This window comes from Euphorbia lathyris, chromosome 7 (assembly GCF_963576675.1).
Source record: "Euphorbia lathyris chromosome 7, ddEupLath1.1, whole genome shotgun sequence".
Lineage (NCBI taxonomy): Eukaryota > Viridiplantae > Streptophyta > Magnoliopsida > Malpighiales > Euphorbiaceae > Euphorbia > Euphorbia lathyris.
The window spans coordinates 6,240,499-6,258,223 of record NC_088916.1 but is presented as its reverse complement, the minus strand read 5'-3'; the positions used below and the strand labels follow the sequence as shown (position 1 = coordinate 6,258,223).

The 17,725-nt window shown below is 34.1% G+C and overlaps 1 protein-coding gene across 1 annotated transcript; it reads left to right on the top strand.

Moving 5' to 3' along the window:
* The first annotated feature begins 2,850 nt into the window (after window positions 1-2,850).
* LOC136200746 (UDP-glycosyltransferase 87A1-like) lies at window positions 2,851-10,277 on the top strand. The gene is made up of 3 exons (XM_065991174.1): window positions 2,851-3,421; window positions 7,828-8,295; window positions 9,498-10,277. Exons 1-3 carry the CDS (start codon window positions 2,914-2,916, stop codon window positions 9,926-9,928), a joined length of 1,407 nt encoding a protein of 468 aa, XP_065847246.1. The 5' UTR covers window positions 2,851-2,913; the 3' UTR covers window positions 9,929-10,277.
* Window positions 10,278-17,725: the final 7,448 nt, after the last annotated feature.

Sequence of the window (17,725 nt, the reverse complement as noted above, 5' to 3'; positions counted from 1 at the left end):
AGAATCGCAGGCCAATCCTGTCTTTTGATTTGCACAGGAGGCAGGCTTGCCAGTTTCGTCTTCTTGCGCCAGTTTTCGTCTCCTAGCACCAGGTTTGTCTTCTACCCAAACGCCAGACAGTCCATGCGTCTCGAAAAGGTCTGTGATCACATTTCTGAGGCTTCTGATTTGTTGCAGAGATCTGTCGGACCTTGTCTTTTAGTAAACGGATCATTGGCGCTGACCTGACGAATACACAGCTCGATTGTTCGACTTTGCCTTTAAGATTTCCTTTGTCGGGACTGAGTTATATTTTACTCAGCTTCTATGCTCGGCTTTGCCTTCAAGCGTTATTTTGAAGAAGACTTTTCTTTTAACGAGGCTGAGTTATACTCAACTCAGCTTCTGCTGTGTGTCTTTGCTTATGCTGACTTCGTTCTGTGTTTCTTTTTACTTAGTTCCTGTTCTCATTAGTTAATATACTCAACATTGAACAAACACATTAGTACAATTAAATCAAAGAACTTAAATTTAATTGTCTTAATCATGGGATTAACTTAAATAATTTTGTCAAATCAAAATCATGTGGAAAGGTGTTTCAACAGTTAAGACTCTTAATGAATCTAGCTTAATTTCGAGAAATTGTACATTAATACTTAAAAATTGGTTCTTGACCATTCAAAGTATAACACACACACACACACACACACACACACACACATATATATATATATAATTGAGCAAGTTCAATTTAACAATTTTTTTTTACGAACGTACGTGTAAAATCGACCTCTCCAACCGAATAATCCTGTATTTGCGAGGGCTACTATCCCCACCTACAGAGAGCTGCCTTTACTCCGCCTATCAATTGTCAACCTTTATCATCTTCTTTTTTTATAGAAATGCCATATCTCATTTCATTAACTTAAAAGATACAAAATATAGTACGAAAATAAACCCATACAGGCTGTAGCTAGTATAAGATCTACAAAGGGAAGATAAATGACTACAAAGAGTAATAAAAGACTACAACGAGCAATAATAACCATAAAAGGTATAAATTGGATACAAAAATTCAAAAAATTCACCGATTTTATAAATATTAATTTCCAATTCTATTAATAAATTATAAAAAACATGAAACCCTTTTTTTTATAACGAATTGATATGCAATTGGTGCAGAATAATGAATAAAAATATTTGTGTTTTATAATAGGAGTAAAATTGACCCAAATTATCAATGTTAGGGGTAAAATTGCTCTTGCCTACGAATGTTAGGGGTAAAATTGCATTTTAGACGTTAGGAGTAAAGTTGCTCATGATCCAAAACGTTAAGAGTATTTTTGCACCTTAACCTTTGATTATACAAGTTTTCAAGACATTCGATTGAGCAACCAACCCTTTCTTTCGAACCCTCATGGTCGAATTTAGCAACAAGTCGTTTCATCGAATTAATATCAACACGAACCTTGGCAAAACTGCCTCTCACTGCTTTGGCTGTGTTATCATCTACCTTAACATGTTTCCCAATTGCCTTCGCAATAGCTAATACGGTGTCTTCATTATAGTAAAATCAAGGAAGTTCTAGAAGTTGTATCCAAACCGTTGTCGACTCAATTAAGGCATCCGAGGAGGAAAATGAGGGTATCCAAGTCTTCATACTAAGCTAATGTCTTTGAACCAACCACGAGCTATCAATGACAACATGTTCTCTGTCAAGATCATTGTCAATTTTCACTAGAAAACCATGCCCTAAATCCCACATTTCAAAATCGGCAATAGGTTTCCAAAGTTCCATTACATGTTTCTATAACGCTACGCACCCAAATCTCTTCTAAGTAATGTGATAATAAGAGCATTCTCATCCTTGTTCGTTAAGGTATTGAACCAGGTACGACGTGGCAAATTCAGTTCAAGGATGGAATCAATCCAACCACCATTATCAGGTGGAACGGACGACAAGCGAGAACGTCCTACTCGCCTTGGTGGCTTCGTAGGCTGCATAGACATTAGAGCATCCACTTTAATGGTCTATATGAGTAGACTTGTTCACGCGCTAGGTACCCACCCGACACGCTGAGGTCCGTGTACCTTAGATTAGGCTTGGACATAAAAATTTATCTTAAAGCCCAATTCGACGTAGGCCCGCTAAAGCCCGTTTCTTTTTTAGGCGGGTTTGGAATTTATAAAAATAGTACAGGCCGGTCCAGCGCGTCCCGTCTGTTACTATTAATTAATAAATGTATATCTTTATATATTAATTTTTATTTTTAAGTATAAATTTGATTTTTTATTATTAACAATTATACAAATATATTTAGGTGTGCTTATATGGGTTGAGTTCGAGATTTGATTTTTAAACCCGAGTCCGTCTAAATTAACAGCGAATTGGCTAAACTGGGTTTGGACTAAATATTTTTAGACAAAAGCCCGTTGGTTCGGTCCGAGCCCAAGCCCGGTCTAGTTTGGCCCATCAACATGTCTAATATGAGTAGCTCTTTTTAATCATCAATTACTAAAGGCTTAATACATACGCAGCTCCCTGAACTTGTCCTTTTTTTTCATTTTACCCCCTAAATTTAAAGGACAACCTATTGACCCCTAAACTTCTAAAAAACCACCCAATTTACCCCTCTTTGACGTGTTGCTGACCTGGTAAAATACAAAACTGCAATAATCCAAGCGCCACGTCAGCGCCATATCGAAAAGGAGAGGTAAATTGGGTGGCTTTTTAGAAGTTTAGGAGGTCAATTGATTGTCTCTTAAATTTAAGGGGTAAAATAAAAAAAAAGGACAAGCTCTGCGGACTGAAGCCATTACTAAAGTAACTAAATAATTCCAACCATGACAGTGATCACATGGTAGACGGTCCATTTTATATACTTTTTCCAAAAATAAATACACCCTAAAATCAAGTTAACCAGAACCACGAAAATGGAAACTTGCCCCCCAGCCGCCGCCACCGCTACCACCTGCCATGTGGTGGCGATGCCGTATCCCGGCAGAGGTCATATAAATCCGATGATGAATCTCTGCAAACTTATATCCCTAAAAAAACCAGACATTCTTTTCAGTTTTATCATTACAGAAGAGTGGTTCAATTTAATCAGCTCAGACAAAATTCCCCCAAATATCATCTTAAGAACTATCCCAAATGTTATTCCGTCTGAGCTCGTTCGTGCTAAGAATTTTCAGGCGTTCATAGAATCCGTCGGAAAAGACATGGAATCTCCGTTTGAAGTGGTTCTTGATCGGATTTTTAGTGAAGGTTTTGGTGTTAATGTTATAATTGCTGATAGTTATCTGGATTGGGTTGTGAGAGTTGGTAATCGGAGGAATATTCCGGTGGCTTCTTTGTGGACGATGTCTGCTTCTGTGTTTTCAATTTTCCATCATTTTGATCTTCTCCGGCGAAATGGTCATTTTCCGATACAATTGTCAGGTACCACAAACTTCTCTGTGAATATCTAAATTATTATTGGATAAGATTTCGGTTTGGGTGAGAAAAATCGAACCCAAAATTAAAAACCAAACGATTAAATAAAATTTTAATTCGGTTTGATTCGATGGTTTTTGGATGTTATTAAAAAAAATGGGTAAATTACACCCATGGCCACTGGATTTTACCATTTTAATATTGTGGTTACTGAACTTTACATTTTTTAATTTTGGTGACCACTCAACACCTCAAAACGACCGTTAACAGAATCAAAATAATAAATTTAAGAAGTTAATGATATTCTAAGGAATTTTAATTCTTGAAAATTTTCGTTTTAAGGTCAGTTAAGTGTTGTTTGGTTAGAAGAGAGAAAGTAAAATCTTAGAGCGAGAAAGCTCTAAAAATGTGATTTTGAAAAATAAAAAATGTGGTTTCATGGTAAATGTCGTTCTGAACAACTTTAATTATTGAATATTTTCATTTTGAGGTCGTTAATGGTCATTTTGAGAAGTTAGTTAAAATTGAGTGGCTACTGATATTAAAAAGTATAAAGTTCAGTGGCCATGCTGTTAAGAATTGAAGTCGGTGGACATAATATTAATATGGGTAAAATTCAGTGGCCATAGGGGTAATTTACCCTTAAAAAATTGAATCGGATCTAACCAATTAGTTAAAACACAAATTAGTTTCTTTTTCGAAAATGTTCAAAATCGAGAATAAGTTTATTTAATAAAATTACTAAAGTAATAACAAATTTACTTAATAAAATTAGGATTAAGGTGTAAAAATATCCTTAATATTTTGGTCAGGAGTAATTTTATCCTTAACGTTTAAAATTGTACCATTTTAATTCTAACATTGGAAACCAAGAGTAATTTTATCCATAATATTGATAAATTGGGTCAATTTCAGATATTATTTATCAAACTGTCTTTTCGGTCATGATTCTTGTCATCTATATTTCACACGTGCATCATTTTATCAGTAACAAATCACAAACATATGTTGGGATTTGAAAAAAAAAATACTGTCTTTTTTTTGTATGAATTAGATAAAAAAATTCAAAAAATTCACCGAATTTATAAATATTAATCTCCAATTCTATTATTAACTTATAAAAAAACATGAAATCTTTTTTTTAGAACGAATTGTTATGTAATTGATGCAAAATAAAAAACAAAAATATATGTGTTTTATAATAATGTCTGAAATTGATCCAATTTATCAACGTTATGGGTAAAATTGGTATTTACTTCCAACGTTAAGAGTAAAATTATATCATTTTAGACATTAGAAATAAAATTGCTTCTGACCCAAAACGTTAAGGGTATTTTCGCACCTTAATCCATAAAATTACTATGATTTGAACCAGTAGAAAACTGATATGGTTGCCATTTCTACAATATATAATTGACACATGTTAACATGTAGCATCCACATGTGATATATGTTGATTAAAAAGAAAAATATATGTTATGAATATCCTAACTTGTAACCTATATCATGTATCCAAATTGATGCAAATATTTTTTTTTATTTTTTTTTATTTTTTTTTTTAATTAGACTTAATACATCATTTGCCATGTGAACTTGTTTAAAAAGCTTGAATGGCTCTCTGGATTTTTAAAATGTTCTATTAGCTCCCTCAACTTGCAATAAAATGTTCAGTTAGCCCATTAAACTTGCGTAAAATGTAATCAATTAATCACTCGGTTCAAAAAAAAAGTAAATGAAATGCGGAATATGTGCCTCGCAACGTAGAATGTTATTACATAATACAAAAATAGATTAAAATTGAAGTTATTACTTATTCAACTATAAAACTTGTCTTAGCTAATATTAAAACCGTATACTTCTGAACAAAGGCTAAGGAGGACGGTGAAGATCTCGGAAAACCAGTTTGGCTTTATGCCGGGAAGATCAACTATGGAAGCCATCCATCTAATGAGACAATTAATGGAGCACTATCGAAATAAGAAGAAAGACTTGCATATGGTTTTCATTGACTTGGAGAAAGCATATGATAAGGTACCAAGGGAAGTACTTTGGTGGGCCTTGATAAGGAAAGGCATTTCGCGGAAATATATTGACATCATAAAGGACATGTATGAGGGAGTATGCACGAGTGTACGTACTAGTGTTGGGAAGACTGAAGAGTTTCCTATTACGATTGGAGTGCATCAAGGTTCCGCACTAAGCCCATTTCTTTTTGCCATCGTTATGGATGAACTAACAAGTTCACTTCAAGATGGTATACCATGGTGCATGCTGTTTGCAGATGATATTGTGTTGGTTGAGGAGACGAAAGAAGGAGTGGAGATGAAGTTGGAACTATGGAGGCAAACTCTAGAATCTAGAGGCATTAAGTTGAGTCGAAGTAAGACAGAATATTTGGAGTGTAAGTTTAGCGGCCGTAGGAGTAGGGAGGGAGAGACAATCATCCTAGATGGGAGAGTTGTTCAGGCCTCGGATTGCTTCCGGTATTTAGGATCTATTATCCAAACGGATGGAGAAGTAGATGGAGATGTTGCTCATAGGATTAAAGCTGGTTGGTCGAAGTGGAAGAGTGCTACGGGTTTCCTTTGTGATCCCGGCATGCCTAATAGATTGAAGGGAAAATTCTACCGGACGGCAATTAGACCAGCATTGTTATATGGTACGGAGTGTTGGGCAGTGAAACATTGCCACATCCATAAGATGTCGGTGGCGGAGATGCGTATGTTGAGATGGATGTGTGGTCACACGAGAAAGGACCGGGTGCGTAATGAAATAATTAGGACAAAAGTAGGGGTCACATCTATTGAGAATAAAATGAGAGAAAACCGACTAAGGTGGTTTGGCCATGTGAGACGTAGAGCGCTTGATGCGCCGGTTAGGAGAACCGAAGAGTGGCAAAGGGATGTAGTGGTGAGGGGTAGGGGAAGACCTAAGCAAACTTGGAGGAGGGTGATCGAGAGTGATATGAGTTTATTGGGAATTGAGGAAAATATGGTAGTGGATAGGACGGAGTGGAGGGAGCGAATCTGTGTCGCTGACACGACTTGATTTTCACGGTTTTATATGATGGTTCATGTTAGCCGACCCCGAATCATTTCGGGACTAAGGCTTTGTTGTTGTTGTTGTTGTGTGTAATACATCTTCCGCATTTAACTTATTTTTTTGCAACCGAGTGATCAATTGATTACATTTTGCGTAAGTTTAAGGAGCTAACTAAAGGTTTTATACAAGTTGAGAGGGCTATCGGGACAATTTAATTATCACGACCATATGTGATATGTGACATATATTATGAGGTAGTGTTGTTACGACATTCATAACAACTTTTCAATAGTCCCGATCATCAGATCCCGATACAATGTTTTATTGACTCAAATTTTCTACTTTAGTAAATTTATCGAGTAAACCTTAATAGTCTCTGATGCATAAAATTCCTACTTTACTAGTCATATAAACTTTTTACTCAGTGATTTTCCACTCTGTTCAATTCACCTTTTTAATAGGTAATATGTCAAATTCGATAATTAATATAATTAATATAATTCGATAACTAATATAATTTGGTTCATGTCCAGTGGCGGATCCAGGATTTAAGAGGGGTTCAAAATTCTATGTAAATTTTTTTTTGGACTAATGTTTATAGCCAAGAGCAAAAATACCTCTAACATTTTGGGTTAGGAGCAATTTTACCCCTAATGTTTATGTTTGTAGCCAAGAGCAATTTTACCCCTAACGTTGATAAATTGGATCAATTTCAGACACTATTATAATATACAATCAATTTTTTTCTTTATTTTGCACCAATTGCATATCACTTTGTTCTAAAAAAATTGATATAATGTTTTTTTTTTGTAATTTAATAATAAAATTGGAGATTAATATTTATAAATTCGGTGAATTTTTTGATTATTTTTTTTTGTCTAATTCATACAAAACAGTATATTTTTAATATTTTTTTTTTCACATCCCAACATATGTTTTTGATTTGTTTACTGATAAAATAACGCATGTGTGAAGTGTAAATGACAAGATTCATGACCGAGAAGACAGTTTGATGAATTATTTCTCAAATTGACCCAATTTATCAACGTTAGGGGGAAAATTGCTCTTGGCTTCTAACATTAGGGATAAAATTGCACCATTTTAGACGTTAGAGGTAAAATTGCTCCTGACCCAAAACGTTAGGGGTATTTTTGCACTTAACCCTTCTTTTTGGATTATTTTATTTTTTTTTTATTTTAGGGATGAAGGGGAGGGGGGGGGGGGGGGCAAATACCCCTTTGAACCCCCCTACATTGGCCCCTGTTCATATCGATTTCAAACATGTTATATATTTCAATTTGGTTTCGTTCAGATGGATACAATTTTCAAACGAAACTGCTAAATATTAACCCCTAAATTCGGTTTTGCAGAACGAGGAGAAGAACAAGTAGATTACATACCAGGAATTCCCCCAACTCGTTTTGCCGATTTCCCCACTATATTCCACGAAAAGTATCGTAACATACTCCTTATAGCCCTAGATTATCTTTCAATAGTACCCAAAGCACAATACCTTCTTTTTACTAGTACATATGAACTAGAACCCCAAGTTATTGATGCTTTAAAATTGAAATTTCCATTTCCACTCCTCAATTTAGGCCCTACCATACCCTATTTTGAATTGAGAAACCCTAATTTTGAAGATCAAAATGTTCCTGACTACATAAAATGGCTGAACTCCCAACCTAGAAGTTCAGTCTTGTATGTGTCAATGGGGAGCTTCCTTTCAGTTTCAAGCACTCAAATGGAAGAATTCATTGCCGGAATCTTCGATAGCGGTGTTCCTTGCTTGTGCGTGTCTCGTGGCGAAAATGTGGTGTTTGAAAACGACGATGGAGGTATTACAATAATATAGCGAAAGTAATTTAATTTATGACGGAAAATATTTTACAAAAAATAATACTGTTATTAGAAAAAGAAATCAAATATTATAAAATTTAGGGTAAATAATTATAAGGTCCATTTGTTTTTACTTAACTCGCTAGTAGGTCCATCATTAAAGTTGGTAGTTGAGGTCCTAAAACAGTTATTATTACTAGGGTTAAGGTGCAAAAATACCCCTAACGTTTTGGGTCAGGAGCAATTTTACCCTTAACGTCTAAAATAGTGCAATTTTACGCCTAAAGTTTGTAGCCAAGAGCAATTTTACCTTTAACGTTGATAAAGTTGAGTCAATTTCAGACACTATTATAAAACACAGATATTTTTGTTTGTTATTTTTCACCAATTGCATATCAATTCGTTCTAAAAAAAGATTTCATGTTTTTTTTTGTAATTTAATAATAGAATTGAAGATTAATATTTATAAATACAGTGAATTTTTTGAATTTGTTTTGTCTAATTCGTACAAAAGACAGTTTATTTTTTATTTTTTTCATATCACAACATATGTTTGTGATTTGTTACTGATAAAATGACGCACATGTGAAATGTAGATGACAAAATTCATAACCGAACAAACAGTTTAATGAATTATTTTTTAAATTGACCAAATTATCAACGTTAGGGTAAAATTACCCTTGGCTATAAACATTAGGGATAGAATTGCACCATTTTAGACGTTAGAGATAAACTTGCTCCTGATCCAAAACGTTAGGGTATTTTTGCACTTTAACCCTTTTACGGGGCATTTGGTATTTCATTGGAATAAGGATAAGCATAAGGTTGTGATAGGGATAAGGATAAATAGTTGGGATAAAGATAAAAATATAATAGTCGAGAATTATTATGCAATGTTTGGTACGTGAGATAGGGATAGAGATCAAATAATACATTTTACTATTTTAACCTTATTTAAACTACATAACATTAATTTGAGGGATAAGACTGACATTTCCATCCTATTAAAATCGCAGGAGCTTATCCCACCCCCTTGGGTATAGGATTTGAGTGATAAGAGGCTTATCCTCATCTGTCTCACTTTTCTATCTCCCAAACAAACACATGATAATTTATCTCGTGTTTTTTTTATCCCTATCCCTTCTAACAAATACCCCGTTATTATTATTATCTTTGATATGAACTTCTTCTATGTCTACAGATGACCATAAGAGACTTGTGGTGCCTTGGTGTGATCAACTTAGAGTGTTAAATCATCCTTCTGTAGGAGGTTTTTGGACACATTGTGGCTGGAATTCTACTCTTGAAGCTGTTTATTCTGGAATCCCAATACTTGCTTCTCCTATATTCTGGGATCAAGTTCCTAACAGTAAAAAAGTTGTGGAAGATTGGAAGATTGGGTGGAAAGTGAGAAGAGGTGTTGAAGGTGAAATTTTGGTGAAACGACATGAAATTAAAAAACTAGTTGAAGATTTTATGAATTCAGAATCAACTGAGGTAATAGAAATTAGAAGAAGAGCAAAAAAACTCAAAGAGGTTTGTCAAGTAGCAATAGCAAAAGGTGGATCATCAGATACTAATCTTGACTTCTTCATTAAGGATATTTCCGTGTTTAAGAAAAATGTCGCTTAGACTAGGGCTGTAAATGAGCCGAGCCGCTCATGAACAGCTCGGTCGGCTCGATAAAAGCTCGGCTCGATTCGGTTCGATTTGTAAACGAGCCGCTCGTGAGCACGATCTACTGGCTCGGTTCGTAAGCGAGCCGAGCTTGAACATGTTAAAGCTCGGTTCGAAAACTCGTGAGCATGCTCGATTAGAACATTTATGAACAAATTTTAGTTTTGTGGAGAACTATATAGTTTTGTGTTAGTTCACAAATATCTAAACTTAATATTTTTTCATTTGCTATTAGATGAGTTCGTTCACAAACACAATAAATGAGTAATAGATGAATTATTTATAAACATCTTGTTTATTTATTCACGAACTTTGTTTGTGAGCTTGTTTATATACACAATTAAAGAATTATTTGCGAGCAAACTTCATAAATATAATTAACGATTTACTTACAAACAATTCATGGTTAGATAATTTTCTTAATGAACCAAGTCCAAAGAGGATTTTGGGCTCGAAACAAGCTCGAAGCTCGGTTCGGGCTCGTTAATTTTATAGCGAGACGAGTTTGAACAGGTCAAAGCTCGACTCAGCTCGGTTCGATTATAGCCATAGCCTAGACCGTCTAGGTGTTCAAAATCGAGAATATGTTTCGATTATTCTCACCTAGCCCTTGTGGGCTTTTTTTTTATGATTAGCCATTTTTTGGTCGGCTAGGGGTCATTTGGAGGCCGCATGAAGGAAGTCGCCTAGACGATAGTTGGAATAAAAAATCTTATATTTTGACTTTTTTTACTTTATTATAATTTACTTTGAAACATTGTCTCTTGGTGAATTGTATTTGTTCTTTTTGGATGTTTTTATTTAATTGTGTTCTCCTCTAGTTTTCATGATTTTATACGTGATTAAAATGACGTGGAATTAAAAATTAATAATAAACATAATCAACTTTCTTCTCCATAATATTTTTTCAGACAAATCATTTTTAGAATTAAAGCGTTCGAGATTGTAACACCCTGGTCCAATACCATGTAGATATTGTCCGCTCTGGCCCAATTCCAACACATTGGGCCTCACGGCTTTAAAACGCGTCTTCATGTATTGGATTCACATCTTACTAATAAGCCCCATTCACTCCCTCTCCATTTCCGATGTGGGATTCAGTTCATTCCTGCCCCCATCGCCATCCCTTAGGGCCGCTCCTTGCTCAGGCCTTCTACCCCGGCGCCACCCTCTCCGGACCGGGTCGTTACAGGCCCACCAGCTTCCTCCTGGTTCGTCCCCGAACCACACATCGTACGTGGAGAGTCGGCTCTGATACCAATTGTAACACCCTGGTCCAATACCATGTAGATATTGTCCGCTCTGGCCCAATTCCAACACATTGGGCCTCACGACTTTAAAACGCGTCTTCATGTATTGGATTCACATCTTACTAATAAGCCCCATTCACTCCCTCTCCATTTCCGATGTGGGATTCAGTTCATTCCTGCCCCCATCGCCATCCCTTAGGCCGCTCCTTGCTCAGGCCTTCTACCCCGGCGCCACCCTCTCCGGACCGGGTCGTTACAGAGATAATCTATTAGATTTCATCAGATCGATATTCACCATAATTCAAACCCAATTTCCAAATTCACCAGAGATTGTCTTTCTCTTATCCATTCACAATGGCACTCAAACGACCATAAGAATATCTGTGAGTATTTTCTTGTTCCAAAATTCCCAGGGTAAAGTTGTTGAAGTAAAGAGACTAAAATGGTATTTGACAAGGAGTGAAATTGTAATTTTAGGAGGGTTAAAATTGTTTCCGGAATGAAATAATAAATGACACAAAATACAAGAACTTTTTTTTATTAAATTTTTACACTTTCTTACACCTCTTACATAATGTTTTTCTTTTTGTCAACATCACTCGTCACATTACAAAAGTTACATATTTACATAAGAATATAAAATTAATTCATTACCACAAAATCTAGATTTATCCACTACCACAAACGTGGATGAATAAATACCACATTCTACTCTACATACTTTTCTATATGCATACATTATTTTTTTTTTTACTTTTGAATCCAATTATTTACTTCATCATTTCTCCTTATCTTCATGATTTCCCATTAGCTCCACTTGGTCCACTTCCTAGGTGGTGCATTTTTTTATTTCAAAATATTAAGTTTAATTCAGTTCAACAAAAGTAAAGAACCAGACCCAAGCCTTTACATAGATAGATTTAAGTGTATTTGGATCGAAACCCAGGGTTTAAGGAGTAAAGCGGATATAGCCATGTTTGAGAAACATGGCTCCTCTGCTCCAAACTGCCTTAATTGATCCTTAACTTGGCATGATTATATAATAAAAAAACTTTATCCAAAGAAATAAGATTCCAATCCAAGTTTATGTTTCAAATAGAATGGCAGCATATGAGGAATTATATGGGTGATCGTGTAAGAGTCCCTTGTTTTAGGATGTGGAAGAAATGAGACAACTTGAGTGTCGTGAAGTTGTACAAGAGATAGTACAGAAGATTGATGTTGTAAAGAAGTGTCTTAAGGCGGCACAAGATTGTTTAAAATCTTACACCGATTAATATAGAAGAGAGACGAAATATAAGAGGTTGGTGATATAGTGGTTTTTAGAGTATCTCCATGGAGAGGAATAGTTCTTTTTTGGTAGATAAAAGAAGTTGATTCCAAGATTCATTGGACCATATGAGATTACCGAACACATTGGATTGTTGGCTTATCGTTTAGATTTGGCGGGAGTTATCTCAAGTCTATATGTGTTTCACATATTGGTGTTAAAGAAGTACAAATCTGACTCGAGTCATATTCGTTATTATATCTTCTTAAGGAAAGCTACCGTCTCGAGTTATCTTCGTTACACACAACGTACATATATTAGTCCATAGAGTCAACGCAGGGATCCAATGTCTTATCCTTTCCACTCACACGTAGACAAATCAAATATTATTTTCCTTTGTTTTCTAGTTAATCAATAGTTAAAGTTAATTAGAAAACAAAATCCACCTAATTAATTCCTTATATAATATAGGATTTTAGTATAGGTAGGGCATTGAAATTTAGTTCTTGTGGGATTGATATTGTTCTCCAGAACTTTTATTACTTGATGTGATATAGTCCACTTGCTCTTAATTGATATATATGATTTAGTCCTATCACTCGGTAGCAAAGCTTATGTTGTTCCTATGGATAATTCGTTGAGATTGTCCGAAGATAAATGCATACTTTTAGAGAACTGACTTATCGAAGATTGATAGGGCGAATGATATATTTAACTACAAATCATCATGATATTACTTATGTTCTAAATCAGACATTCATTATGAAGCTGTATTAAAGGTACTCAAATATATTAAAGCTGCTCCAACATAAGGTCTATTCTTTTTTGCAAATCCTCAACCTAATTTGTAGGGTTTTAGTGATTATGATTGGGCTGGTTGTCCATACATGAGAAGATCTTTTATTTTCTATGCCATCTTCTTATGGATTCCTTAATTTCATAATGCAACAAAACACAACAAGCAGTTTAGAAAAGTCCAGCTGAAGCTGAATACCGAGCATTATCTGATATAGATCAAGGACGAACTTGATTATTTTAATTGTAAATCAACAAAGAGTTTCTTCTTTAGATAAACTAAAAGGAGTTAATCCCAAAATATGTGTATAAAACCTTGCACTCAAAGAAAAATATTGTTTGACCGATAAAAAGTTAACCATCCTTACAAACATAGTGGAGTTTAAATACTTCCCCTAAACAAAGATATTAGGTGTAGATGCCCTTACTAGGGTTATATCCAAAGAAGAGAGTGAAAGGATAAGATGGGTAAGTGGCATAATAGTAAATAGGACTAAATGGCACAGACAGTAATTAGGATGATGTTTGCTGATGTTAGACTTGTCTCATTCGTAAGGAAGCAAGTCCAAACTCGTTAAAAAAGAAGTAACCCTGGTGGGTACGCCTACCAAATATTCACTTATTTAACCTTTCGCCTAGGGTTCATTCACCCAATAGACATTTTAGCTCGCCCATTCTTCTTGCACTAACGGCAGGATCCGCCAGGTCTGTATGGTGGATCTAGACAGGATGTCCTCATCATTCCCCCATTCTTTTAAAGAGTTGGATCTCGACTCGGCTTGAGTAGTTTCAAGGGGTTCATCTGGCTTCAACATATTAAGATCACGTATGTTGAAGGCTAGTGACATTTTGCCTAACCGATTTGGTAGGACAAACATGTTGGAGTTTAGTGTCCTAAAGACAATTGTTTTAGGATATAAATATTAATGAATAAATTATTTATTTAATCATTTGTTTAATTAGATATATAGCTTTAAAATGTAACTATATATAAAGGCACAAATCTTTCATAAAGAAAGTAATCCTAAGTTTATTTAAGTAGTTATAAAGTGTTCATACAAGCATGAAGTGAGACTATACTTTATAATAAGATCAATAAACTTAAAATCAACCCAAGTCAAGTAATATGTTATAGGGATTGACATATTACTGTTGAGACTTGTATGTAACAGTGTTTTCTATCGAGACAGAAAGCTGATCTCACAAGCTTTAGATATTCAGATATCTAAACAGTTACATGGATCCGGTGAAGGAGTTCATTAGGATTGGGACCCGGCTTGAGATAACAGAATGGATTGATTTATCTAATGTGTCAACTGTTCATCTCATTGGTATTAGTAGGTATAACTAATCCTCAGACTCAAACATTCGTTAATTAGTGATTCTGGATTATGGAGTCTGATACTTTGATTCTGTGCGAGCACAATCCAACAGGTGAGAGCCTGGGGTGTGTGAGAGCAGGGTTGGGTATCACACAAAGTAATTACAGAATAGTTAATGTCAGATTGAGTATTCGTCACTCCCGATAAGTGGGAGATATATCCAAATGGCCGCTTGTGGTGAATAAACTGAAATCCTTGCAAGGTGATAGAGTTAAGAGTAGAAATGAACATTTCACTTAACTTATCTTTCAGAGTAAATTCAACTTGTACAAGTAAAACTAGACTCTTCGTTATATGTAACCTTGACACGCTCCATGGTTATAAGGAATTGACCGACAAGATATAGTTGATGAAGGATCGTATTATATTGTACCTAATGCAGAAAGGTTAACGTCAGTTATCAACCTGACTTCTTAATTGCTTTGGGGAATATCATAGGTTCTGCTAGTAACAGCTCGCGACGGTATTCCGTTATATATATGTTGGAATTAATCGTGGTGAATAATTTCAAAGGATATATACGGCTAGTGGCAATAAAGAACCTAATGGGTCGCATATGGGACTTGGAATCGGAGGACGAAAATATAATTAGTGAGACACTATATATGGGCCGAAATTTACATATTAATTAGGGATAAATTAATTTGATTAATAATTATAATTTAATTATGATTATGAATTAAATTAAAAGATTATCTGATAATATTAATTAGAAGTTTTTATGTGATTGAAACTCTAATTAATTATCCCTAACATTAATTAATTATTAATTTGATTAATAATAATTATCTAGATATAATTAGTTATTATTTAGATAATAGTAAAGTGTTTATTTGATTATCTAATTAGGAATCCTATTCCGAATAAGAATCCAATTATTTAATTACCTAACACAACAGGGATTAGGGTTTAGAGAAGTCTATAAATAGACTCCCTAACCCCATAAATTCGACCAACACAATAATAAAGGAGGAGGAACCGTTCCGTCTTCGTCTCGGCTAATCTACATTATTTCTTACTCTCTCTTTGATCTCGTATCGATTTCTGTTAGAGGCAATCATTGTGATTGCTATTATTAAGGTTGATTACTGATTAGTTATCTTTTCTGTGTTGTTTCTTTTGTTGTTCGTGATACACGGATTAAGAGTTGTGGGCACTTCGTTTGCAACCGTAGATAGTTCTTCACCGAAGGTATTACTTTCAGTCCCTCTTTATATGAAATAATAATTAACAAATCTTGAAAAAGGGAAATAAATAAAATAGATAAAATTTTATTATTCCGGTGCGCCTAGGCTTGTCTATTTTCCTTCATTGGTATCAGAGACAATGTTAATCTGTTATTTCATATATGAAAATAAAAGGGTTTTCCATCAGATTGAATAGATTTATTGTTAGGTTAATTAATCAATTTGATTTGGTTAATTAATATAAAGATAAATGGTTAAGATGAGATTAAGATATACGTGTTTTGTGGATTAAGGGTTTAACCGTTTGAATCGTTAAAAGAGTTAAGTCGATTAATCTTTGAAAATTTTGATTTTGTTAACGATTTAAACGAAATGGTTAGAATCGATTAATTAGGGATATATATATGAAAACAGTTATATATGTATACAAATATAAATTAGTTTATTAATATTAATATATATATATATATATATATATTTAAATTAAAGTTTGTTTTGAAATTTAAAAAAAAAATTATTTGGGTGGAATGTTTCGAACAGAAGCTACTGTTCGAAATATTCCACCAGCATACATAGGGCGGCATTGCTGCTCTTTTGGCAGCAATGCTGCCTATTGTCGCGGATGTGATCCGCGGAGGGGACGAATCCGGTTTTCGTCCCCGTCACGTTTATTTTCTGATTTGTTTTCGGAGATATTTTGGTTTTTCAGAAAACTAAAATTTATATATATAGAATTAATTAATCCACTTGATTTTGATCGTTGTCTATTTTAAATTGTATAGATTGAATTCAGTTGTCTAATTAAGATGTTTTGATACGGTTAATTAGATAAACTATTTCATAGATACAAAATTAAAATTTAGGAACAACGAATCAGCCCATATGAACTTATTAATTGTTATAATTAATAAAAGGATATGGTAATGGTATGTCTTTTTGCGAACCGTTTGTGCTTAATAAATATACTTGCTATATTAGTTAATCACGTTAAATGGTTTTGGTAAAATGATTAAACACAATGATGTATAATCTCTCGTCTTAAAAGTTTTGTGTTATGGAATTGATTTTACAAAGTTTAATTATTTGTATGTGATACGGTTGAATTAAACACGTTAAATAATCTCGGTAAATAATTGAACACAAATAATTAATATTTTGTATAGTTGTATTTTGAATTGTCTAATTAAGTTTATATTTGATATACTTTAATTAAGATAAAATATAGATGATACAAAATTAATTAAAGGTTAATTAGATAGTAAAGTTAATTAAAGGACTAAATTGAAAATGTAATTAATCTAAATGATTAATTTGATTAACTTAAATATTACATAAAAATGTAATCAACCAATTAAATTTATTTAATTGAGTCTTTGCATGTTTGGAGTTATGGACATATTTGGACCCTCTATAATAGTTATTTAGTCTTTTGGTATTTTTGGAAAATAGGACCTGCGTGTCCTGCCTTATCTACTCTCTATTGTATTTCTCTTCTCACCTAAATCCCTTCAAATTAGTTGAAGTATTTTAAAGTAGTATAGAAATTAAATATTGTTGTAAATCAAGGCGCCAAGGAAAAGACGGAGGACCTGGAGGATAAATATGTAATAGTTAGTATTTACCCTAGGGTTGACCTTTTATTCCGTTTCTAGCTCGACGGAATAATTTAGATGATATGTCCATAATTACCAATGTAAATTGTATGTGTCTGATGTATGCTAGAGCAAATCAAGACTAGGTTAGATTATGAGACTTTAAATAAAATCCCTCACTAATCAAAAGTTAAGTAAATAAGCAAGTTATTAAAATCGGTTGCCCCTCCCTAATATTATAATTCAGCCGGAAGTACTGGGGGCCTTTGGGTTGTT

Bases quoted from the DNA above. Each gene is read 5' to 3' on its own strand.
- LOC136200746 (XM_065991174.1), top strand. From the start codon at position 2,914: ATGGAAACTTGCCCCCCAGCCGCCGCCACCGCTACCACCTGCCATGTG. The intron at 3,422-7,827 runs GTACCACAAACT...TCGGTTTTGCAG, and splicing joins TTTTCCGATACAATTGTCAG to AACGAGGAGAAGAACAAGTA. The intron at 8,296-9,497 runs GTATTACAATAA...CTATGTCTACAG, and splicing joins GTTTGAAAACGACGATGGAG to ATGACCATAAGAGACTTGTG.